The sequence below is a fragment of the Atractosteus spatula genome, chromosome 8, assembly GCF_055471065.1.
Source record: "Atractosteus spatula isolate fAtrSpa1 chromosome 8, fAtrSpa1.hap1, whole genome shotgun sequence".
Lineage (NCBI taxonomy): Eukaryota > Metazoa > Chordata > Actinopteri > Semionotiformes > Lepisosteidae > Atractosteus > Atractosteus spatula.
Window position 1 is genome coordinate 25,543,360 of NC_142713.1, and position 26,328 is coordinate 25,569,687.

A 26,328-nucleotide genomic window follows, 5' to 3' on the forward strand; every position below is an offset into this window, starting at 1 on the left:
AATGGAATGACAGCAGTCATTATCTTTTTTGCCCTTTACATATTTATCACTTACTCTCTCTTTCATTAAATCTCTTCACAGAAGAGCTCTTTTGTACTCCTCTACCATAGCTACTGTACGGCACTGTACTGTTCATTTGTGGGCAGCCCACTTAAGCCAGGCAGCAATCCAAATTCTGGGGAGGGAAATGAGCCCTCTGTCTCTAGGCATGGGTCTGTCACCTTGTAGGACACTGGACAGAAGCCAGCAAAGACCAATCTGACCTCAAATGAATTCTGATGGTGCTGCAACATTCTTCTGAATGTACATCTGGGATGTGTCACACAAACAGAAAGCTGTGACTTGGTAAAGACCAATTATTACAATTGGTTTTTGTATCATCATTAAAACACTAGGAAGATCACATATTTGAAAAAAAAAACCTATGAGAATAAGAACAGAAGAAAGGTAACAAATGGGAGGAAGCCAATAAGGCCCATCTGGACATTAATATTTAATTGATCTAAAGAACTCATACACCCATTTCTTGAAAGAAACCTGTTTATCAGCTTCAACACCATGGCTGGGTAACTTTGTCCATACTTCCTCAATCTTTTGGACAAACAAGGATTTTGTACTCAGATTTAAATGCGCTTCCACCTAGATTCCACTTCCTTAACAACAGGTGTAAACTTAAAAAGCATAAAAAGAAATTCTGAAAATGAGAGGAGGCTGTCTGATCCACCTAGTGCGTTTGGTTTTTAGCTGCTACTCCTAGAATCTCATCTACCCATTTTGCAAAATAATGGATGAATTTGACTTCAAAAAGTTGACGAATACATATTTTGAACATTCTTAATTCATTGGTTTCTATTTGTGTCCCTTGGAATGCATAGGGGTCCCCTTACAGACTTATTCATATCATGTCCCCTTGTACTCCTCACTGTTCAAGACTGAAAAGATGCACTACAATTCTTTCAGCCTCTCAGTATAGGACATTTATTTAAGCCTCAGAATGCATCTGGGTGCTCAACACTGGACTGCATGCAGAGCAGCAACTTTCTATATATTTTCTACAATGAAAACTATACACAATTTTAACAATCGATCAAGGTTTATTTATCAAATATACAACAATACAGCATGCAGCAGTAGTTGCTGGCAATGAAATGTCTTTTCTACGAGCTCGGGGGGGGGGGGGGGGTTAATCACAAAATTCAAGTTATAAAATAAGGTTACATAATAATACAGAATAGTGCAATAGAAATTGAATGAAATAAACTCAGACAGAGCTCAATATAAATAGAGCTGCTATGTGTTCAGGGTGTATGCAATATATTATGTCCAAGTAGTGCAGTATGCCAAATACAATGAAAATGTATTTCCATGTAGCCATTACAGGTGATTTGCTGAAGGAGCTGCAGGTTGGCTATTTAGCAGTTTTATTGCCTGGAGGTAGAAGCTGTTCTGTAATCTGTTAGTCTTTGACTGAATGCTTTGATACCATTTACCGGACAGTAGGAGAGAAAACAGTTTGTGACTGGGATGACTGGGGTCCTTGAGAATGGACTTGGACTTCTTAAGACATCCTGGATGTTTGGTAGATCACAGCCGGTAATGAGCTGCACTCACTTCACCACCCTCTGCGGTAATTTGCGATCCCGGGCGGAGCAGTTCCCATACCAGGCAGTGATGCAACCAGTCAGGACACTCTCAATAGTGCACCTGTAGAAGCTGGCCTGGATATGTGATGGCATGCCAAACTTCTTTAGCCTATGGAGAAAGAATAGGCGCTGCCGTGCTGTTTTGACCACGATGTTGGTGTGGTGGGTCCAGATTAAGTCCTCTGTGATGTTAACTTCCAGGAACTTAAAACTGCTGACCCTCTCCACTGAAGTCCCACTGATATACTGTAGATAGGTGTGTGATCTCCTCCCTGGTGTTTCCTATAGTCCACAATCATCTCCTTAGTCTTACTGATGTTCAGAAATAGGTTGTTCTCCTGGCAACGTGGTGCCAGGGCTTCAACCTCATCCCTGTACTCAGACTCATCACCATCTGTGATCAGGCCAATGACTGTTGTATCGTCCGCAAACTTAATGATGGAGTTTGAGTTATGCCTGGCGACACAATCATGGTAAATAAGGAGTAGAGGACAGGGCTAAACACACAGCTTTGGGGGGCTCCAGTGTTTAGAGTCAGTAGCATAACATGTGATTTAAATTCTGTACTATAAACTACATATCCTAACATTTTGTCTTTTTAATGTTTCCTCTCATTGACAAGAAGTTGAAAATGATGTGTCTACATACTGTAAACACATATAAATACTTTTTATGGGTCTTGAAGCCCTGTACTGCCTATTTTATAGTATATTTATACAGTAGTTATGTTTTTGATACCTGTAACACTCTGCATTTGTCTACATTAAATGTCATCTGCCAGATGTCTGCCAGTCCTGACTTCTATCTACAGTAAATGTTTGAATTCCCTTTGCTGCTTCCACAGCGTAAACTAATCCTCCTAATTTGGTATTATCTGTGAATTTATATAATTTTCTAAATATACCGGAATCTAGATCATTGCTATACATGAGGAAGACTAGTGCTTCTAACACTGATCCCTATTATACTCTCCTATTAATAACACCCTATTTTCAGCATTCTTCCCTTATCTGTACTATGTTTTATATCCATTAACCAGTTATCAATTCAAAAAGATTTCTTTAAATAAACACTGTATTGCCAGCAATTTGAGAATTAATCCTTCATTAGAAACAGTATTAAACGCTCTGTTTGTATCCATTACTAACCATTAGTTACGGATGACATGTCTCTTGAAAAGACTATCTTCCAGAATACTACTGCCCTACAGATTCCTCTAGTACAGTTCTAATCATCATTTCTATAACCTTACATGCAATAACACTTTTAATGGTTTAGAATTACAAGTTTTGCCATCCCTTCAGTGATGAGTGCTCGTAGTTCTCTAGCCCATGCGTATTACTGTACTTCTATTTGTTTTGCTTATTCTGCACAGAGCAAATAAGTAGAAAACAATATTTTTACAGTAAGAAAAATATGTGCCAGCTAGTACAGCTTTTTAATATTCTAATCAGCATAAACTGGGCTAATAAGTCTGTGTAAGAGATGAATAGGCGGAATGCTAGACTGCTGGATCAGAAGGCTGAAAAAAACATATTCTGTACATCTGTAACATCTTGCGCCTCAGTAGCTGAATGTGCAAAAACCAACAAAGACATTTGTTTATTAACAGACCTATCTGTTCTTAACATGTGGCTGAATACACATATGTACCCACACGTGCAGAAAACCTAAATCTGTAATTATTTCCAAGCATTCATTTTTTATCAGAAGACAAAAAAACTTATAAATGTACTATTTCCTAGTGAAGGACAAATGTGACACATAAACTTTTCAATTAAAGCCTATGCACAGGAATTTATGCATATACTGCATATACTGTGACACAAGAAAATCCATTTAAGTGAAAACAGCTTTACATTTACAGGTTCATTCACATGATTTTCTTTAAAAAAAAGTTTTCAATACACTTTTATGTTTCAAAATGTCTTATTGGGGAAACTAAAATTCAAAGACATATAAGCATACCGTATGAATGATGAATTATGAAATTTAATCTTAATGAGTTCTGGCCATTTCACAAAGTAAGCAAACTTTCACTGGGACTTAGAGCATAACAAGCTTTGACTGAACAGGCTGGTATCTCTTACAGTATATCAAGATAAGCAAGGCTGAGCCTAGTAAGTACTGGTATGGAAATAATTTCCCAATTAATGCTTCAACGAAGTGACTGAGGACACTGTGTTGTATCATGTGATATCCTTCAACGAAGCTCTTGACCAATTGGTCACTACAGATCTCAAGGTACTTTTAAGAATAGAGTAAACCCAGTGTCCAGTTTAAATAGAACTTTGGACTGGAAGGAGCTGGCCTACCTACAGTATACAATATTTCCCCCTGAATTTAACTTGTGAATTAACGTTTCTGTTGTGTAGTAGGGCTGGTGACAATTGCTACCAAGCGTCCCCCAGGCACTGTACAGGTAGATGCTACATTTCAGTAAAGGATGAATGGGGGATAAGCTGGTTAAAGGTAGCTAGCCCTGAGAGGCAGTTTAAGAACATGTTTTATATTTATACTGAACACATAGGGTAATAGGTTTGAACGCTGCCACAATCATCTTATTTTCTAGGCTTGTTAGGCAAATGGCTATGAGCTCTTGAACTTTTAACCTTCAGTAGAAAAGGCAGAGGATCTTATTGAAATTTTATTTTACGTTATTCGCTTTGTGTTTTACTTTGTTTGTAACAAACCTAATTATTCATGTTGAGACTCAACGTGTGAATTGTTTTGTTCTAAAATTAAATTAAATTTCCTTAATATGTGAAGTGAAAACAGGGTAATAGAGTAATACAAGGAGCAGTACTGACAGCAGGGTTTTCCTTTCATTTATAAAATCCCTCTTAAAATCTGTTTATAGATTACTATGAAGCCAGCAATATTTAAAATACTGCTTATACTGCAATATTTAAAATGGCAAAAGAGTGTTAACATTTTCACTGCATTTTGTAATAAACCGCTATTTTGGCAAGTGGTTTCTCATTTTATCGTGTGGGATTGTAACTAGTTTATGAGGAATACACAGTACAGTATTTAAGCTGTGTAGATTGTTGGAGTGGGAAAGCACGTTTCAGTCTCAAATGTGTCATGACATTCAATTTAGAAGCAGGGAGAGATGCATTTAAAAACTGAATGAAACCTAGAACACATTAATACCAGTGCTCTGTTGAACAATAAGAACAGAACAATGTACTGTAATTGTCCAATTGCAGTGGATGCATTCACCTCCAGTATGTGTCATCTGAATCAGAATTTATTGATACTCATTCATGTTTCAATTAAGAGCCATCACAGTGTAAACAAAATCCAAAAAGATGACAGATGAAAAGTCTTGTACGGCCTTGGAGTTTGCTATGGCTCCAGTAAGTGCCCACTACAGAGAAGCATAACTTATGCTGATCAAGAGCAAAAGCATTCACAGCAAAAATTATTCCATTCTAATGAAGAAAATGGGAAAAACGTGAATGTTCAAATCAATGTAAAAACACTGAACAGAGATAAAAAGTATGAATTCCAAATAAGGTTTACACAACATTCAAAGTGTCTCCAGCACATATACAGTACTTACACCTCTATAAATAGTGTACAGTATCTCATCATTTGAAGATAAGCAGTGTCTTCTGAGTTCTTATTGTTGTTCTAGTCTTATTTGGACAATCAATGTACAGTATGAGCATAACAGATTTATATACAAAAAATGGATACTGTGAAATCCTGCTACAACTTCACCAAGCAAATTGACTGCTATAGAAATGTCTTCACCAGCACACTGAAGAGTACTCATCTCTGCTGCTACGTAGACTTTTGATGTGCATACTGTACTGTGTATCAGTAAAAATAACATTTAATAAAATATTTCTGAACAATTTATTTTAAGTACACAAATACCATTCCCTTCAGCGATTATGATTTTGCTGCAGCTGAAAATGCTCTATTTGGAAGCACCACTGCCACTAGCGTTTGAGAAGAAAAGCTGTAACATACAAAAAAAAACAGACAAACAACAGATGAAACTGTGGTGATTGCCTATAAATTCTTGTGGTCACTTAAGTCTAATTAGTAACCAAATAATTTATACTGAACTCTTACATGTTTAAAAGATTTTATTATATGAAGCCAGTTTAATTACCCTCTTCTTGCCTGGGCTGACCACAGTTGTTCTTTGAAGTCCAAACACTAACAGCTTGATGAAGCTCTTTTTTTCATTTAAACTAGGAACAGCTGAACTCAGTAACAGTTTAAGTAGAAAAGGGAACTATAACGTACTTCCCATTTTGTTAAGGTTTCAGAATTTCCTAATTAAAGAAATATTGTGGCGATATACTAGTTTTTCAGGTAACTGACTGCAGAAAGTAGCTTAAAAATGCCATGAAATATCCTGCAACAGCATGTTCTTGCTGATTAATGAAGTCAAATCAATTAATAGCTTGGCGATCACACATACAGTAAAAGCACATGAACGTTTTCTTAAGTCTTCTTCACTAAAGTCTTTATCAGAGCTTACCGGATTTTCATTTTCCAATATTGTAAGCATCTACTTTGTTTAATACCATTTCCCATAGTTCTCTGTGCTAAGATCTCATCAATATTTAATTTTACTCTGTATTCCCCATGGTATTCCACCTCCCACTTCATTTATAATAATAATAATCTTTATTTTATATACAGGGAGCACCTTTAAAAGAAACCACATCAAAAAAAACGTTCCAATACATAAAAATGTTACACACAATAGAGAAAATAACAGACAATCAAAAGTAGGTACAGAACAAAAAATTACAAAAAAAGTATTTCTGAAAAAAGTATTTTCGGGCTAGACTTAAAAGCATCCAATGTGACTAAGTCCCAGATTTGTTCTGGGATGTTGTTCTAAAACTTTGGGTAAAGCAACAAGTCCTGTCTTCCACAGAGTTCAGAGGAACAGTAGGATCAGATAATAAACTTGTATCATCAGAGCAAAGGGGAAGTTTAACAGAGTAAACAGATAATATCCTGACTAGATATTGGGAAGCTACAGTATACCATGTAGAAATGAACATAAGCTAGACGGTTTCAAAATCAATTTAAAACCTGACAGAAAGCAAATGAAAGGACTCCAGGTCAGGAGAAATGTGAAACCTTGTGTAGGACCTAGTCAAGATGCTAGATGCTGAATTCTGAACAGATTGTGACTTGTCAAGTGCAGTTTAGGAGACTAATGCATAAATTATTTTTTTAACTACAGACATGTTCTTCATTTTGGAATGAAACCCAAGCATAGTAATATCAATTGATAAGATTAAAAGACTGGATTTATGAAACTAATGGGGACAACCTTTAAAATGACCTCAGTCTCAACACAATTAAGATGCAAAAACAGCTTTTATACTGTATATGAAATGCAATCAGAGAGTACTGAAATAGCTCTTTATATCTGTACATGAATAGTTACCTTCATATATAGTGAACACAGCATCTTTATTACAACTTCATATACCAGATGTACTAGCATTTACCGAGCACATGACAAGGAAAGTCTAAGGACCAAAATGGAAAACTTCAGAACCCCTAATAATTAATACAAGCAGTGGAACTTCTAAAGGAGTTCCATACTTCCTTACATCTCATATACAGTACTGCCAGGAATCAGGTATTTTTTATTTCTTATAAAAATAAAATATGTAAAAATAAGGTAGCAGCCGAAACCCATTTTTCCCTTGTATAAGTGTGTCAGCAGAGTGGGGTAGGAAACAGCAGAGCAGCAGGGCTGCAGACTCACAGAGGTACTGTATATTCCCTTTAATAATTAACAGGTGGGTGGTAGTCACTGAGGCTGAGGGAGAGAGGGGGCAAGCATAGCATCCGCTATCACAGCATGTGGTAAAAATAACCAGACAGGCATGGTGGTGCAGCGATTAGCATTGCTGCCTCGCAGCACTGGGGCACTGGGTTGAAAGCCCAGCGTGCTATCTGTGTGGAGTTTGTATGTTCTCCTCAGATTCAGGGGATTTGCCTCTGGGTAGTGTGCTTTCTTCCCAAAGTCTAAAGACATATCGGTAGGTTAACTGGCTTCTGGGAAAACTGGTCATGGTGTGAGAATGTGTGTGTCTGTGTGTGCCCTGTGATGGACTGGTGTCCCATCCAGGGTGTACCCTGCTTTGTACTCGTTGCTTGTCGGGATAAGAAATTGTCAAGTTAGAATGGATGTGTCCCTCCCCTGCTCATACAGAGGGGGTTTGAAGTGTGTACAGTACAGTATGTATGAAGGAAAGGTACTAAAGAAATAGTCCCAGCAGTGCATCACTGTGACACTTCAATATATTTACAGTTTGTAATAGCAATGTTGTACAAAGTCCAGCATGCTGTGGTGTTTAACAATAGCCTTCCTTTATGGTCAAGTACCATAATACTGTAGCAGTAACTGAATTGTTAAAAGCCAGAATATACTAGCATGAGATCACTTCATCTGATGAGCAGCTGTCATTGAGTCAATGAGGCAGCTCTGCTCTGAGCTCCATTCCTATAGGTTCTTGGAAGTAGCCATGGTTTAAAGTAAAATGATGCCCTGTAATGAAAGGATCACACAAACAGAGCATGTGAGTCAGAGCAACATGACCCAGCCTGCTGAAGAGAGCACTTCAGGAGTGTAACTGAACTCTCTCCTTTAAAGGCACATAATTATATTTTTATGGCTGCAAAGGAACAAGTAATAGGTTTATTCCATGCTGAAAAGAGAAGAAAGAAAACACAATGTTTCGGCTGAGGAGCCTTCTTTGGCTGTGAGAAGGACAGGGCAGACAAGCAAGATTAAACAGCACCCCTTCCACCTTAACACACTTTCTATCCCCAGGATCATCAAAGACAACTTTTCCACCCTACAGGCTGATCCCTCCACTGGGCCCCTCTTTTCTAACCGCCCCATCATCTCATACCGCTGACCACCTAATCTGCGTAACCTTCTTGTTCACAGCTCCCTTGACCGCCCTCAGCAATCATCCACACCAGGCACTTTCCCCTGACACAGAGCTCACTCACTCAAAGCCCCTTAGGACAATTCCAGATCACCCTATTGTACCTCCAGCAACCTCATTTATTGTATTTCTTGCAGGAAATGCCCAGCTATCTACATTGGGAAAACCGGAAGGAGACTAGGAGACTGATCCAGAGAACACGTTAGGGCTGTGAAGATTAAAGATTTCCCCAAGCCCATAGTTTCTCATTTCACCTCAGACGGCCATGATCTCACTGATCTCTCCATCTGTATTCTCAAAGAAGGGTTTCTTAACTCCCATAGCAGAAAGACATCTGAAACAAAAAGTATCCTGAAACTTGGTTCACACCTTCCCCTTCTCTCAATGACAGACTTGTTTTTGTGTAATTTTCTCTATTCACATGCAGGTTTCGACTTCACACCTCTCTTCACCTCTCTCAACTTTGTACGACCTGAGTGGCCTCTCTGCCTCTCCCCTGCCCTCAGCTTTTGTTCCCTATGCTATTTAATCTTTGTTTTTTGCCTTGTCTTTCTCACTCCCGAAGAAGGTTCCACAGCCGAAACGTTGCGTTTTCTTTCTTCTCTTTTCAGCATGGAATAAACCTATTATTTGTTCCTTTGCAGCCTAAGCATGCTGGCGCAGCTACCCACCTGAACTACTATATTTTTAATTTATTTTTAAATGTATTGACCTTTTGATTAAGGGCAATTTTAATGTTTCCTTCATTCATCTTTGTGCTCATTGGAAATCCCATCTCGAAAACATCTTGAAATGTTAACAAAAATATACTTGGTAAAGTCGTAAATTATTAAATGCAGAGTGCTTAAAGTATTTAAACACTCTTCAGCTAAGATGGTGGTCCAAAAGAGAAAGTACTTTCAGACTGTTACTAGACATTCACTGTTTTGTCTTCTGAAGGTCACTTTTAAATTCCCAAGTTCTAGCCTGACAGTACCGAGAGGTAACTTTGAAAATCTGGAACACGCAAAACAGTTATTGAGTAATTATAAAATACATTCTATTCTTAAATTAATAAAAAACAAGGTCTGAAAATCCTACAACAGTAATTGATTTATATACATAGCTTTAATTAATTAAACTAAATAATTTAAATGAAAAGGAATGTTAGCATAAACTGAATTATAAGTCTATGAAAATACAGTATAGTCATAAAGTTTACACATGTGATTGGTACATTTTACTACCACGACTGAATACTAGGCTATGAAGCAGATAGAAAAGTTTCCAAATTCACTTCTAACTTCAGTCACTAGATGGCAGAATGGCATTCAGCTTTATTCATAAAGAATAAGAAGCCAGATTGTGCTCCGGCAAAGAAGTTTAAGTAGGTAGCTGCGTTAGCATGCGTAGGCTACAAAGGAACAGGTAGAGGTTTATTCCAGGCTGAAAGGAAAGGAAAATAAACGCAACGTTTTGCCTGTGGAGCCTTCTTCAGCTGATGTATCCACAGCCAAAACGTTGTCTCTCATTTCTTTTCCTTTCAGCTTGAAATAAACCTTTACCTGTTCCCGTGCTTCTATGAATACATTAAATGAATAGCTTTGTGTTCATTACAGTGCTCTTTATATTCTTAGAAGAAAAGATAAGAGTTGACCTTAACCCCAAATCGCATGAAACCAGCACAGTAATGAAGCTGAACTAAAATATGATAAAAGGACAATCCGCATTTGTTTATGCTATTCAGGTATGGACAGGTAAGGACACAATTTATTCATTATCTTGTGCTTCACTATAATATGCACATAATGGTGTTTATATTTTAAAGAGAAATTTTGCTTTCTGCAATTTTAATTTGGCATTTGTGTTTCTGCATCAGCTTTGCTTGTTTCCTTGGTAACTGAGACACTCTATAGGCCAAACCATCCTTCACTGCCTCCGCTATACACACCCCAGAAGAAATTTTGTGACTTTCTTTCTCAAACGTTAGGAGCTGGTTATGAATCATGTCAATGCTGCTAGGAATTTTCCTTGAAATGAACTGCTTACCCAGAAAGCAGCAGTTGCTTGAACATTATTTTCCATTAGAGCCTCTCTCAGGCCTGTCTCTCTCCTTGTGAGGTCCACTGCACACTACCTATCCTTCTCCTAGACTAATTACTGAATTCCTTTATAATTCTGCAGCACTGCTAAAGTGTGCCCACAATATATACTATACAGAGACTTAAAACTAAATGATTCCTGATGTATCAGTGCATTTACTGTAAGCATTAAATAAAGGAAGGATAAAGTGAAGGGGTATCTGTGAGAGAATGGAAAATCAGGAAAAGCTTATGTATTACTATGAAACAGAACAGAAGTAGTTACAGCAAGGATCATTTATTTGTTCAGGAAGACATAACTTGGTAAATTAAACATATTCACATAAAAATGGGACAGACGTTCAATCTCCAGAGAGCTCTGAAATAAAAAAAACTCACAAATCCCCTGTGAACTGAACATAAAACAGCCCTTTGAATATCTGATGAATCTCAATACTTTGGCAAATATTTTACACATGGCAACAAGATATTTTGGTACTTATTCACAAAAAGGCTATATGTAATAACTTGTGTAAAAAATAAGAAGTGATACTGTACACAAGCTGAATAAGCTAATTACATGTTAATATATGCAAATGAAGTGGAAAGAGAAGTAATGATATGCACATGGTATTCACAAACTCTTCACAACTATAAAGTGCACCTCACTCATGTGTATAATTGCCCCGATGAAAAGCTGCTGAAATAAGCTGAGATCATTTGTATAAAAGAAGATGTTTGTAGATTATCTGAAAATAAAGGGAATTCTTGCATGCAGTATCATTTTCTAGAGAGAGAAAAAAGAAAAGTCCAGATATTTTTTTTCACGAACTCAATAGCATTTTTATATTCACAATATAAAATTCAGATTATTTAAAACAAATATTCAGAGTATAATGTATTCTAGAAAAATGCTGCTTCCAAACACTGTCTTGTCTACACTTCTCAGTTTCTACACTGTTTTTTATAATCAGTGGTTTAGACACCCAACACATGTACCCACTACAGTATTGTCATCTTATAGCTGGATCCCTGCAGATTTCAGAATTTAAGCAAGGTAGTGACTGGTCATTAGTGGAGTTGAAAACCTAGCTGCAACTGTAAGTGGTGATGTTGGACCAGTAGGTGACACTCTTCCATCTGGATGAAAATTTCTCAAATGAATGCCCTAGTGTGGTAACTAGAGTCTGTGAGGCAGGAAATGTCATTCTTTGGATGAGATTTTAAACCATGATTTTGACTAACTGGTCACTGAATATCCCTGTGATGCTGTAGTGGTGTTCACCAAAGTGGCCAAGCTGAATTCCACTTTGAGCCTGCACAAAATTGCACTTAATTAGTGATGTAGTTCCTTACTTCTACTGATCTGCTGTACAGTGGGGCTGCTGCTCTGTAAATGCTGGCTCAAGTCACCCAATTCGGCGCTGCATTTCAGGGATGAATGAAGTGGGTGCCTTATTATCTGTGAAGCACTTTCGGGATCCTCTGGGATAAAAAATGCTATACAAATGTAAGCAATTATTATTTTCAAGTGCACATTCTGATAAGGAACATTTTCTCACCGATGTGTTTAAATTACACACTCATGCTATTTAAACACACGTAGGTGTAGTACATGTCTTATATAAACTTTGTAGTGAAAAAAGAAAATCAGGAACTCTTCTACACCTACTGCATTCCTACCACTGCATGAAATGTACTGTAGTTGGTGACAGTATATGATTTTAATATTCCTTATCACACGTCTAAATGAGATATTGCAGGTTAAAAGATGAAAAGTAAAAAATAAATAAATGTGTAGATTTAATGTTATACTATAAACAAGCATGATTTAAATGCTTCAAGACTGTATTCAAGTAAAAATATAAGATCAAGATTATATACATTAGTATTGTATAATGTGAAATTCTTACGTTTGATGAATACAAGTTTGCCTGTTCTTTTAGCAGAAATACATTGCAGACAGCAAAAATATTCTCATATAACACCGTCTGTTCCAAAACTGCAAGCATTTTTCCCCTGTGACTCTCAGAGCATTCAATTAATAGTTTGCATCATCATTCTTTAATCTGGGGCCATAAGAAGTATTGACCATCTTGTGCTTAGCAGAAATGCCAGTAACAACCTATTTCATGATGGTTCAATCAATTTACTGTTGAAACATAAAATAATGGGACAGGATGCCAGGGGTTTTTAAATATACATCTCGCAAAGTACTGCATAAAATATATACAGTACTGTACATTATGAATTTGTAAGGTTATACTTATCCATCCCAGCTCATCAAGCGAAGGTCAAAATGTTTTTAGCTGCTTTCAATTTTCCTTCCATTAATTTAACAATTAATATAACTCTTTCCATCTACAAGTAATTTAACCTTATGATTCATTTTTTTTTACACAATGAATGAAAACTAGGAAGTGTTCAGTGAAACAGAACTCCACCGTTGACAGGTTCAATTTAAAATGCTGTAAGTTCATGTCAGCAGAAACGGGAGAGTTAACAACACGTTAATTTTAAAAGGGCTCAGAAAATCCTTTAATGACTCTTTAATAAAATGCAGCCCATGCCAGAACAAATTCTAAGCAAGGTGCCCAGCGACAAGAAGACTCCCAGGAGTTCATATGATTTTTTGAGTGACCTAAAACGCACTATTAACACCCTTAGCTTTTTTTTCCCCCCTGGTAGTTTAGTGAACAAAAACTCAATTTCTAAACTTCCTAATATGTACCAGATGAGTGGATCAAGGCATATCTGATTTAATGTCAGACTAAATCTGCCCTTTGTTTAATAAGGTTAGTCTGGACATTAATGCAGCAACATAAGATTTGCAATGAGCAGGATGCATTCTATTAAAAGCTGCAAACTTCACTGTAAACGTTTGAGGGAAACCAGAATGAAATAAAAGTTTTCTGTTAGATTTCAATAAGAAATACTGAAAAATATCTCATTAAAGATTCAGGAAGTGCAGTGCTGTTATTCAAACATTTATGGACAGTAACAGATTAAGTGTGGGAGGCATCTAGAAATGTTAGCCTTTCCCAGAGGAAAAAAAAAATGATCAAACGTCAGTAGTTCCTGACAGCTCTTTGCACAACTCAACAGCTTCTCAGTTAATTCAGATTTTTGAATCAGACTCTGCACATTATTTGAATTGTAGATACTGAAGGTAATTAAGAGATTAAGAGATGTGAACAAACTAAACTGAGAATGGTGTGTGTCACTATACTGTCAGACATCTTGTGCATTACGGTACAATCAGAATGGAATACTGATTATGTTTACTACATTACAGCCCCTAACAAAGACTTAATTATATTAGGCATCACATGCTGTGCATTATGTAGATGGTACTCTTATTTTTCTTGCTGAAAGGAAATGTAAAGCTATAAGAGAAAAAAATACCTCTTTTATTGCTTGCCTCACAATACTACCCTATCTAGGTTATCTTAACTCTCACTTACAGTACAGTGACTAAATAGGTGAATTCTGGTCTCCACATTTGTATAAAATAATGTATATTATGGTAATTAGCTTTGTTATTTTCCAAACGGACTTGTAATTCCACCGCATACCTAAGGTAAAAATTAATGAGCACCAACAGCTGTTTCAACCTTACTACAGTGTGAAAAATCTGTACTTTGACCAGTAACAGGTTTTATAGAGGTAATGATTTCTCAGTGAAATAGCCAGAGCTAAGCTGTACATTAATATATTAAGACTGCTGACTCTTGAACCACACCATAAAACCCCAACGTGTTTTGCACTATATATACTACTATTAATAATAATAATAATCTAATTTAAGTTTGAAATTAGATTTCATACACTCCTTGTGAGAGAATGGTCAGTATACATCATCAAATTCTAAACATGAACCATAAAGATAACAGAGTATATGATTGGACAGTCTATACATAATAAAACAAATATAAATATTATTAACTGCAGCTTTTAGCAGGAGAAAATGTGATAACTAACTTCAATTGTAGTCTGTAAGCTTTCTAATATATTGCAGGGATGTCTTACGTCTTTATGTCTATCTCTAGATCTACTGTATGGAATTAACAGCAATACCACTTTATATATAATTGAACATAATAGGTTTACTACCTTGGAAATGCAAAAACATCACTGCATTCAAAAACTTTATATTTTGTTGAGTAGTGACCAATTTTATTTTCCAGTTGAAATTTAATTTAAATTAAGTTTGTTTATCCATATACTGTTTCTTTGTGCTTTGATGCTTCCGAGGGATAATTACAATTCACAATTACTGGTAAATTTAATTTGATAAATCTATGATAGAGTTATGAACCACAATTTTAATGGATGAGATCTAATTCCAACTGAAAAACACGGCAGGTTTTTACAAAGTTTATTAATCTCATTGAAAGCGTTTAAATGTAAAACCTCAGTTTGGCTCAGCATTAATGACTTCACTAGACAATCCAATGATAGCTGTAGCCCCACAGTTTCAGAACATTATGATAATGCTTTTGCTAAAAAGTCTATATTTACCAAATTGCAGAAGTACAGAAGCTGTACCACAAAAAAGAATCACAATGAATTACATGGTAAGATTATTTGCAAGTAGACTCCTTAATATTGGTATAATGAATGGAAGTACAAAATGTGTTTTGTAAAATGAATATAATTTAGCACTGTTCAACAACAACCCAAACTTCAAATGGAATTCGTAATGGTAAAACCACATAGCAATAACTATGCAATAGCCTATCCTGGCAAGCAACGGGTGCAAGGCAGAATACACCCTGGACAAAGACACCCACACACTCACACCAATGCCAACTAACAGTAGCACTCGGCTAAAACCCTTGCAAGCGCGGTGAGAACATCCAAACTCCGTGGGAACAGCACCCCAGGTCCGGAATTGAACCCAGGGCCTCTACAGCAATGCTAATCGCTTTATCACCATGCCACCCCATAAAGTAATATGGTGAGGCGTAATCAGTATCATAGCAACTGACATTCAATGCATGCTTTTTAATTTACTGCATGGATTCAGTTTATCCCTAATGAACAACAATCTTGATAAGATGCCTGAATCATATTTTAAGTTGCCCTACTGTACAATGTATCATCCTGATAAAGGAAGAAAAAGCAAACTTGCTTGCTACTTCTCAGATTAAATCTAAACACAATTTTCAAACACAACTTTATTTAAAGGATATGGATCAAGTGGAGGGAACATCTAAAGGGTCAATTAATGTAATCTAGATTCTGACCACAAATCGCTAGAATATCAAGCCCTTATTTGGGGAATATTAAAGGAGGAACACCTGGTGGAAGTAAATCTCTTTTTTTTGTCATTAATACAACCTTAATGCTCGCATAAAACAGAGTGTGAACACACTGGGGGTGGTTAACATTCAATAGTGCTGGATTAGCAGCACCCCTCCATTACTCCAACACTCCACTTCAGATGCGCATTTAAAAAGGCATGCCTGGCATCCAACAAATTAGAATGTGGGTGGAATTACAGCCATTCTTTATATGTAAGTTATTTTGCTGCGCACGACTTTAGTGTCAAGTGTCAACAGAAATAACTAACGACTCCTTGCACTCCAGAAAATATAGTGCAGGGGCAATTACAACTGAGACAAGCTGCCACTGAAAATTTGAAAGTGTTGTCAGATTTAGATCAATTGATAATCCCAGGAGGCAACGAAGCTCTTTAAAAGATTTTTGTAAGCATGCAATTTAAAATGTTCTTTGTGTATTCTTTTATGAGTAAATGCAAACATAATAAAAAAACTACACAATAAAAAAGTAGTATTTCTGAGTATGCAGGAAGACATAGATGACAATCCAATAACATGTTGACTTTTGTGGGCCCACAATTGCAACGCAGTGAAGTGTAATTATGGTCAGTACTGTTGTTTATTACTCTCTCAGCTTGATCATGTCACTAAGCCAAAGCCACAACTATATCAATTAACTTAGGTTCTGATGTTAATGTTCTGTGCATAGACTGCATAACGTCAAAAACACTGTCAAATCCTTTATGATTTCTTCCTAAAAGGATTGTTATATCATAAAGAAATAAAGAGAAATAAAGAAAAAAAAGTATGAGGCAATAAACACTTGAACAAAACGCTAGGACTGTTTTTGCCTTTAAGCATTTATAGCTCCATGAAAAGCATCAAATCTGTCGTTTCTAGCAAATTACTTTTGTCTGTCTAAAACTCTGTAGTTACAGTACGTGCCAGCACTACTGCGCCTCCCCTGCTGAGCACATTCCAGCATACAGCACACTCCAGCATCAGTCCAAGCTCATACCACGCAGCAATAAACAGAAGAAACACTTCAGTGCGATTTGTTTTTACCTTGGATCTGAAGCCTCTCTGGTGACAGACTGGCGTGCCCTACAATAAGGTAAAGTGTGCAAGAAGAATCCAGTGGGAGCATGGAGCTTTGACGCCGATGGGTAAAATCAGGCTGACAATATCACATAACCCCTTGCTGCTTCCAAAACAAAAACACATCAAGAGCTTGCACTTGCTTCTAACGAAGTTTCGTGCCAATTGATACAGAGAACAGGTGAGCAAGCATGACCTTCTGGGTATACAAAGAAAAAGAACGGATGACCAACTCACACAACAAAAATGAAAGAAAAATCTCTCTTCTACTTAAGAAAAGAGGTCCATACCACATTTGCCGAGCTCTCTCATAACTTGAGTGCTATTTGTGAAAGCCCTTGGTGACCCACAAGTCAAAACTGACCTGCTTATGGGCAGACTGAATGCTATTTATATGTTGCAAGCAGCAGCCTATCGAGACTGAACCCCACTGGTTAGTCATTTGTTCTGAGAGACAAATGCAGCGTGGAAAATCTCCTTTCAGAGCACTGAAGAGCGGGAGACTTGAAACAGAGATCTTGGCACTCAAAGTCAAAAATATGAAAAATATAAGTCCCCTTTAATTACATGGGCCAGAGAAAACCTGGAAGAGTAAAATTCATCATCCACACAAAACAAAACAAAAAAAATATTTTTTTTGAAGAGGTCAGGGTTTTGGTGATTTTACAACTATAACTGAAAGAAATAATATATTGGATTTTATGCTACAGTTGTGATATGACTTAGGTCTTTGTCTAAGAAGAGATGTGCTCATTTTATGTTATCAAGTAGCTACGTGCAACTAAATTTATTGCAAAATAAGCTACTGCCACAACAAGTCTAGAAATAAAAATGCAATCTAATCTAACCTGTTTTGTAAAAAAATGTTTTAATTTTTATTAATATAAGTGCTGTTTTCCTTGTATGTATAGCCAGTTTCATGTTAATGACATTTTTCTTGTTGCTATTACTTTTGTTTCAAAAGTTTAAATAGTACCATTTGTATTCTTTTGTATTAGACTGACAGAAATAAGGTAAACAAAGTTTGTTCTGACACTAAAGCAGAGTAAAATAACCATAAAAATCACAAATTCACACAGACTGTAATGGTGTCCATACCATATGAGTTTTTAATCAGCTGTACTTCCATGAACATATCAAAAACACAAATCAAAAAAATTTGCAACTCACCATCTGAGATTGACTTCGGGGACAGCCATTGATATCTTCAACCTTTTCATTCGCTATGAAAAAAGTTACAAAAAAAATAATTATATTGAGTAAGAGAACTCTCCGTTACCAGCAAGACCTAAAAAATAGCACTTGCTGTGGGATGCTGCAGTATATAGTTCAACATGTGTTAGGAAATAACATTCTCAGAGATGGATTCCATGAGCTCCCATATAATAGGAGGGAAGTTAAAAAAAGAAAGTCGTCTGCTAATTCATCAGCCACTGCCAAATGATTACTGACATAAAATCCATAGCGATTGTCTTTTTCAAGGGCCGGGGTAAAGTTTCAAGCCAGCCCCCCCAAAAAAAAGCACGAGCCACTCCAAGCCTGCAAAAGGCACACATGGGAGACACATGGTTTAATAGCACATAAATATTTTACAATCCAGCTTTATGTGCTAGGCGATAGGTTTTTGCTGCTGCTTTAGCTGGGGTTTGAAATTGAACTAAACGAACCCTTTGGCTTCCACTTAAATTCTCAAAATATTTTTTTTCTTCATATGAATATTAAAGAACTTTCCCAGCCCACTGAGCTGGATTGACCTTGTCAGGATATGTTATGCAGCATTCCCTCAGAGGCAAGGGGCAGTGGACGCTGAAAAATTCCACAAAGCTCAGTGTTGCTGTTTCCACAGCTTGATACAGGGGTCTCACCGATGATCTGGATGATTTCTGCCAGTAGAACTCCGTCTGCAATGTCCTGCTGCAGGTCCTTGATCAGCCTCTTGTGACCAGACTTGGCAAGATAGTGATTGGCCCAATCAGTGTAAATCTGCAAGGAAATAAGCCGGAGTAAAAATGGGATAAGGAATTTTGGCTTACACTCGAATCCCCCCAAAAATCGACTCTATTCTGGATTACATTATCTTGCTGCAGTAAAAAGGAAACCCTATGCTCAACGGACGTTTATGACTTTTCCTATTTGAGGTATGAGTTACGTTTGTTTTAAAACCAGGGTCAGCACTCTTCTGACCACACAAGAAAACAAACTGCCTTTATTCAGAAACGTGCTGATTCACAAATCAGTCAGCCCCTACACCCTACAAGTACTTTTCACTGAAATAGAGAACGTTAGCTAAACAGGCGGGAAGCAATTCATCTCCAACATAAAAATAAATATTATATTCAAAAACTGTGCATTACCACAAAAATGCTTAAGTTTGTTTATGAGGAAATTCCGGTCAAAGCCAAAGAATGGGAGGCAGTTTCACACAGACCAGACAGGAGTTTACAGACTAAAAACAGAGACACACAAATAATATTTGCATAAGGTGGTACAGATTGCTGGTATAAGCATCCAACAGTACATATTTGATAGAGGGGAAAAAAATGGCATCTAGAAACAGTATTTCAGAGCAAAACTGTAAAAAGCTTTCAATATTATTGCCTAAAACTAAAGATAATATTAGCACACATACTCAAAAACAGTACGCTTTGAAAAGACAAAAGATGCATCATTTTTCTTAATGAAGTCTCCTATTATTACATTTATTAACAAACAGAACCCTTGGCATCTAATTGTAAACATCTACAAATAAATATAATTACCAGCAATGGAGGAGCTACTGTACTACCACATTTCATAAACTACTATGTCACAAAAAGTTTAATACAGTATGTGTACTTTGAAATGGATCAAATATTTTTTTAAGGAATAGGAATAGCAGAATACCTGCGAAAGTACTGTGCTGATATAAAGCAGTTATGACAAGCAATCGTTTATCAAATCCTGGGTCTTTGCATTGAATAACATTTTACAGAAGACTCTAATTAAAAGTTTCTGCTCACTTGCCAGACAAAAGTGAATGCTAACCCAAAACGGCATTTGACAGATGAAAGTGGTAAATGCAGTGGTTCGTTTGCGGTGTATCGAGTATTTCATGCAAACCGAACTGAAAAAGTGAAGGCATTAAAACTCTGCTTTATCTGGGTGACTTGCTTTTAAAATCGGGCATCCAGTATCCGGTGTGTTAAGCCAGTTTCTTGGGTTTCAAAAAGAAGGCCACGGGAGTCCATCCAAGAACCACACAATTACTCTGGTGACCATTCTCAAAGAGTCTCTCTTTTTGTGAACTTCAGATTAATCCAAACAGCAAGACAACCAGTTATTCACTTCCCACTTAGCAACCAGCTTAGCTGATTTTCTGCTGCATAATCCCTTAATAATGTGGCAACCATACCAAGTTTTATTGCTGTTGTTTTGTCTTTCATGCCATACCCATTAGTTTAACTAAAACTAATGCATAAGTACTCTTAAACCGGAAACTCCCTCCATCTTAAACCACACATTGAAGCGTTGGTGATTACAAGCAAAAGCCTCATATTAAAAAAAGTAAAAGAGGGCCAGTCTATCAGGTAAGTCTTACATTTTCAAATTTTAGCAACCAACAACTAACCAGCTTTTGGCTAATGTCCTTTTTTATTCCTCCTTTACCTTATTAAAAATGACTCCCCCAACACACTCATACAGTACACACTCTTCTCTCTTCAAAAACCACCCACATTTCTAATTAAACATACTTTTTCTCCTTTTAATATCTCTGCCATGCTTCAAAAGAGCAAGTGTTCAAAGGATTATCTGTTGTGGTTTTTTCCAGCTTTTCCCACAAAGAGAAGTTAAAAGGAAGAAGTGAAGCGCCTCAGTTGCACTCTCAATTTCGTACACTAGAAACTGCTTCCAAACCACATTTATATGGTCTCGTTAACTTCCAAACACCAATTCCACGAAAATAAAAACACAAATGTACAATACTACTACTATTACTGCTAATTCTTTCATTACTACCTGCGCTATTACAGTTAATAACAAGTACGTATAAGAGTATAGTCCAAATCTATTAATTCTGATTGACTATCAGAATTACTATCAAATTACTATTACTATGATTTACAATAAAACCCAACAATTTAGCCGATCAAGCGTTTCACACTTTCCTTTGTAGTTAAGTCCCATTTGTTTTTCAATGGGAGTAAATGAAACAGTTTAAGAAATAACCAAATATCACTATATTCTGTGAAATCATAAAGTATGATTAATTGAATGAGACAAAAAAAGCAGAGTTTATTCTTTCCAACCAAATTATGTCTTGCCTGTTTAACTCGATAATTGTCTTTAAGCATTTAGAGAAGTCAATGGAGAATGAAAATAGATTGTACTGCTGCCTTTTCTCCATAGTAAATACTTTTGATCTGATGAGGAAATTTGCATTTAATTAGCAGAATATAAAGGCTTTTATCTTTCCTAAACAGCTTTTTATAAATAATAAATACTAGAAAAACTACATTTATTCCCAGCAAACTAATCTGTTTAATTTAGAAATTAAATATGTATGTATAGTATGAAATAATAAATAAGTCAAAACACATCATTTGGTGCACTTTATTAAACTCATTCTAGTATTTGATTCTTAATATTCAAGAGCAAGTTCAGTTTGACACAATGGCAGCCAGTGCAAACAGAAATGCAGAATACAGTACATTAAAGTCACAATTCTCAGAACATACAGTATATTTAACTTGTGTGAACTGTGTTCCTTTGCTGCATGTTGTTTAGACTAAAAAGGAAAGAGGACACTATGCCTGTTACCAGATGTTACCAGTTAAAGCTTTGCCACTTTTCCATCCTAGCCTTCTATCTAAATATCAGTAAATCTTGTATTTCTAACATCTTTCCTAATATCATAAAGAAACTGATATGTAACTGCATACCTCATGTATTCATTAAAAAAAACTACTGTATGCCAAGAACCAGAGTTAACGACAATCCTAAACATCACGGATAAAACAAATGCAAATTTATCTGACCCTGTCCTCAGCTATGAACAAATTTCCCAGACATCCAAAAATATAAATAAAAATCTAAGTATCTTTCACGATCTCTAAAACTGGTATTGTTATTGGTACTTTAACCAGCCATAGCTTTTTATTTAAAAAAAATAGATGTGGTCTCTTTAAGACCCAATACTGTGAATTTCCTAGAACAGAATATCATGTTATATTTCTCAGTTAATAGGTTAATTTTGTCTTTCCTGTGATTCAGTTTGATTTCATTCTAATCCACATTTTGCCTTTAAACTGCCTGGCTGTCCACTATGAAAGCTACACATAAGCTCTAGCCATCAGCATGCCCCCTCAGCCTTACCAATCAATCCGAAGACTAAACCCTCCAAAAAACATTTCAGGTTTCCTCCCCACCTTTTAAAACAGTTTAGCTGCTGTTAAAAGAACTAACAATATACCTTCCATATGCATAAGAGGAGACATTCTTCAGCGTGTTCTCATAAGAAAACAATCTGTTCTACGCCAATGTGACTATGCTTTGCAGATAGCAGATGGATTGCTTTATAGTCTGATCACATTGCAGTGTCTTTCGGTGTGCAGGTACTGTAAGTAACATGCAGTAGCTCAGAACTTCCATAGGGAGGTGTTAGCTAGATAGAGAAGCTTTTGGCTATGCAAAACCAGCATAGCTAATGCTCAGCATTACTTGCTGTTATACAGATAGTTTTGCTGTATTATAACTTGCATTCCTGATCATTCTACCATTCCATCAAACCTCTTCAAAGAGACATGAAATAACGGCATGCCAGCCTACAACAGACCTCACAGAAATATGAACAACACGGGAATACTTTGAATTACAGTACAATACACTTCCAACTGGCTTGTTTAAAACAGAAAAGAAATCAATCTTAAACCATACTGTTGATAATATTCCTCCACTTAACCCTGGCATTCCATAGATCTTCACATACAATACTATGTAAATTAAGTTTAGCAAGCAGTTAAAGACCAAGTAAAGTCCGTGGGACAGGGTGTAATGTAATACACGACACACATTATACTAGGAGATTTCAGTTACTTCAGATGTTTGGATCTGCAGTCAGGAGGTGCGAAATCCCAGCATAATAAATACATAATTTTAGCTGGTGATACTCTTAAACCACAAGCCCAGAGAGAAGAACAATGTTTTCTTTCCCCTTTTAACATCAGTCTGTATTTCAGATTTTTTTTAACATGGGAATTTGTAGTAGATATTATGAATCTTCCCAAAACCTCATGAAAGCAACCAACACAGCGGTCAAAAGGGCATATGGCAATAATTTGATCATTTGGCAGCAGATTTGGATGATCTACAATTACTGGCCATGCTCTGCGATCAGCTGACTTCATCAGTTACCAATTCAAACAAACCCTGCTGCTGTCACAGGGTGTTAGTGCAGTTTCTTTGTCAAGCAAAGACACAACTCTTTATTTTAAAGGAAATAGAAGATGTCAAGCTATTGATATGTAGATTTTTTTACATTTTAAGAGCTCTTCTCTGCAATCCATCAGTGAATGCATTCTGTTCATGGACTTTATATACTTAACCCCTATTTAAATGACACTTTCAGTTCAGAGTATTTAAAGCTCTCTCAATTATTATTAGTTAAAATGTACAGCATTAAAACACAGTTAGACAGTCAATGTAGCATAAAATTACAGTGAGTCTGACATATTTATATTTTATTTCAAGATAAGGAAGAATGATAATGATACATATCCAATAATATTAGAGCAATGGAATATAAGGTTCTTCTTAATAATTCAGTTAATTAAAAGATTTTAGCAAAACATTTACTGCTAAGCACACAGCAACAAAACTGTGAGAGTATAGTTGTCATGGTCCATTTTCCTTTGGTACCTAAATTTATGTTGCAGACATTTTAAATACAATTTTTTCATATTAAACTGTTAGATTCCTATTAAACAAAAGAAGTTTTAAAAAATTATCTTGTTGCTCTTGTTCTTTTTGTTAACATGACAATACAAATATACGTTAAAACATCCCTGGAAGGCAATCCATTTGATTTGGATTTAAAACCTGAAAACACTGCCAATTTTAAAATGGATATAAACAAGACCTCAGACAAACAAAACATTTTAAATGTAAATCATTCAAGTCATTTAAAGAGATTCTCGTAAATGCTTCTATTTGGCAGGCTATTAAGATTAATGCAATACAACTACAATGGAGATAGCAAAATTAGAAAAGACACTCTTAATATTATAGTGCAACATATCTTAGTTGCATTAGCTTGGAGGTTCTTGTTATTATACAGCATAGTGAGCCAAAATCAAGCAGATGAGGAAGATTTTTGGTAGACTTTTCACAGAAGGCAACCTACTTCACAACAACCATATTTAATTATATTTGTTTAAAAACTGTTTATCCAGCAACACCCGAGTGAGTTGTATGTGCTGCCTCTCATGTTCTGTAACCTTCCCCTGAGACGTTTGTGGCACTTTACAGTAGCAGGAGACAGAATTCAGACTCATGAATATTAAAGCACACATACTGGGACGGACAAAAATTCATACAGTAGCAAACATATTCTCAAGTATTTCACAATGTAACTAAACCTTTTCCCACCTCACTTGCAAAAAAAGTGAATATTTACTGTATGTTTTAAAAATATGCTGATTACCATTAGTCCTTTAATTATACAGTATATGTACATAATATTATTTTGTATGCAAAAAAATGCTTTTAGCTGGCACCTTATATTGGCAGAAACATACCCAATAGTAAAGTATGCATATCTGGGAACAGCAGAATCAAACACAGCTTCAATCAAACTAAATATACTATACAAAAGAGCTTCCTTCTATTATAATTATACTGAAGACATTTTAACGGCAATAGGCTGAATGTTAAGAACATCTTAATCTAGAGCTAAAACATTCCATAGCAAGCATCCATATTTAACAAATGCACATCACTTGAAGTGTTGATGCCCCCTGATTTTAAAACAAAGCAAATCTAGTAAATGTGCCAAACTATCAGTTTGCACATAGGACATAGTACTTAGAACAAAGTTTCACTTTAACTTTCCTACAGTATGTGGTGAAAGTCCAACCCTGAAAAGCTTCTTCAATCAGTTCTCCAACAATATCAAGTTAATTTAAGAATCACTATTTGAGAACTTCTGAAGAAACAGTTAAAACAGGCATTTTGGTATCATTTTACTTCTTTTATGTATGACTTATCATTGACACTCAATCTACTGCAGATCTGCCAAACCATTTGTCCTTTATTATATCCTGAAATGCAGAATGAGACCACTTTTCTAACTTACTGTACATTATGAGAATTAGTGACAGCAGGTCCTATTAACATAGCACAGGTGTGATAACAAGTCTCAGTGCCAGAATTAAATTACAGAAAACTCTGACACACCTCAAAATGATTTGCAGGAAATCGCCCAAATTATGTCTGAAAAAAAATGAAAAAAATAAAATACTAGAATATGAAATTATTACACAGTGGTACATAATTTGGATGAATTCTCATCTTGGATGTTCAAAACATGTCAGTCAAAGCAGAGTTCTGTACTTCAAAAGGTTCAAGGAGATGAAATGGTAAAACAGAATATGATTTGCTTGGCCAAGCCAGAGACCTCGTAATTAGGAACAGTTACTATAACGGTTTCTGCTGGCAAGAAGTTCTTAAGTACAGAAGTACTTAACCACTTCAAACTGAGAATGGCCATGGAACAGGAAATCCAGACAAGCACATTCATCTGTGGAGTAAACAACACTGGCCTTGACATTCTATTTTTCCCCAAGAATTGGCACAACAGTTTTACACAATTTAGAGCAGCAGCCTTATTTCATGGCACCCATTAGTAAAACTGAAAAAATAGACACTCACTTCCGTAATAAAACCAAACAAAATGTAATCACTTGCAAGTTATTCCTGAAAAAAAAAATCTTCAGTCTTTAACAACTGATCAGTTAGCTTTGAACATTTCAAGGTAACCTTCAGATGCTCACGGCATACACACATAATATTATAGCACCACAAAATTATAACTTTGCTAATATTCTACCAGCAAATCGTACACCATGTTCGGAATACAGTAGGTTTAAGCATTAAAGCTGTGTGTAAATGTGGGTGTACAGTGTATATATCAGTAGTCTACACTTCACATTTTAATGAATTCCTAATAAGACAACATAATTGTAACACAAGTATTTTACAAATGTTTTAGTGGCATTATACTTCTGTGAAGATTAGCGATAGAGTAGATATTTTCCAA

General features: G+C 36.1%; 1 protein-coding gene across 1 annotated transcript in view; it reads right to left on the minus strand.

The window, feature by feature from the left end:
- The window catches only part of nav3 (neuron navigator 3), a 205,588-nt gene that overhangs the window by 131,901 nt on the left and 47,359 nt on the right, over window positions 1–26,328 (minus strand). Inside the window, exons 2-3 of the mRNA XM_088923320.1 lie at window positions 18,902–19,019; window positions 18,207–18,259 (exon numbers count right to left, since the gene is read on the minus strand). Of these exons, the coding sequence (XP_088779446.1) occupies window positions 18,207–18,259; window positions 18,902–19,019 (171 nt within the window). The remainder of the gene's footprint in view (window positions 1–18,206; window positions 18,260–18,901; window positions 19,020–26,328) is intronic.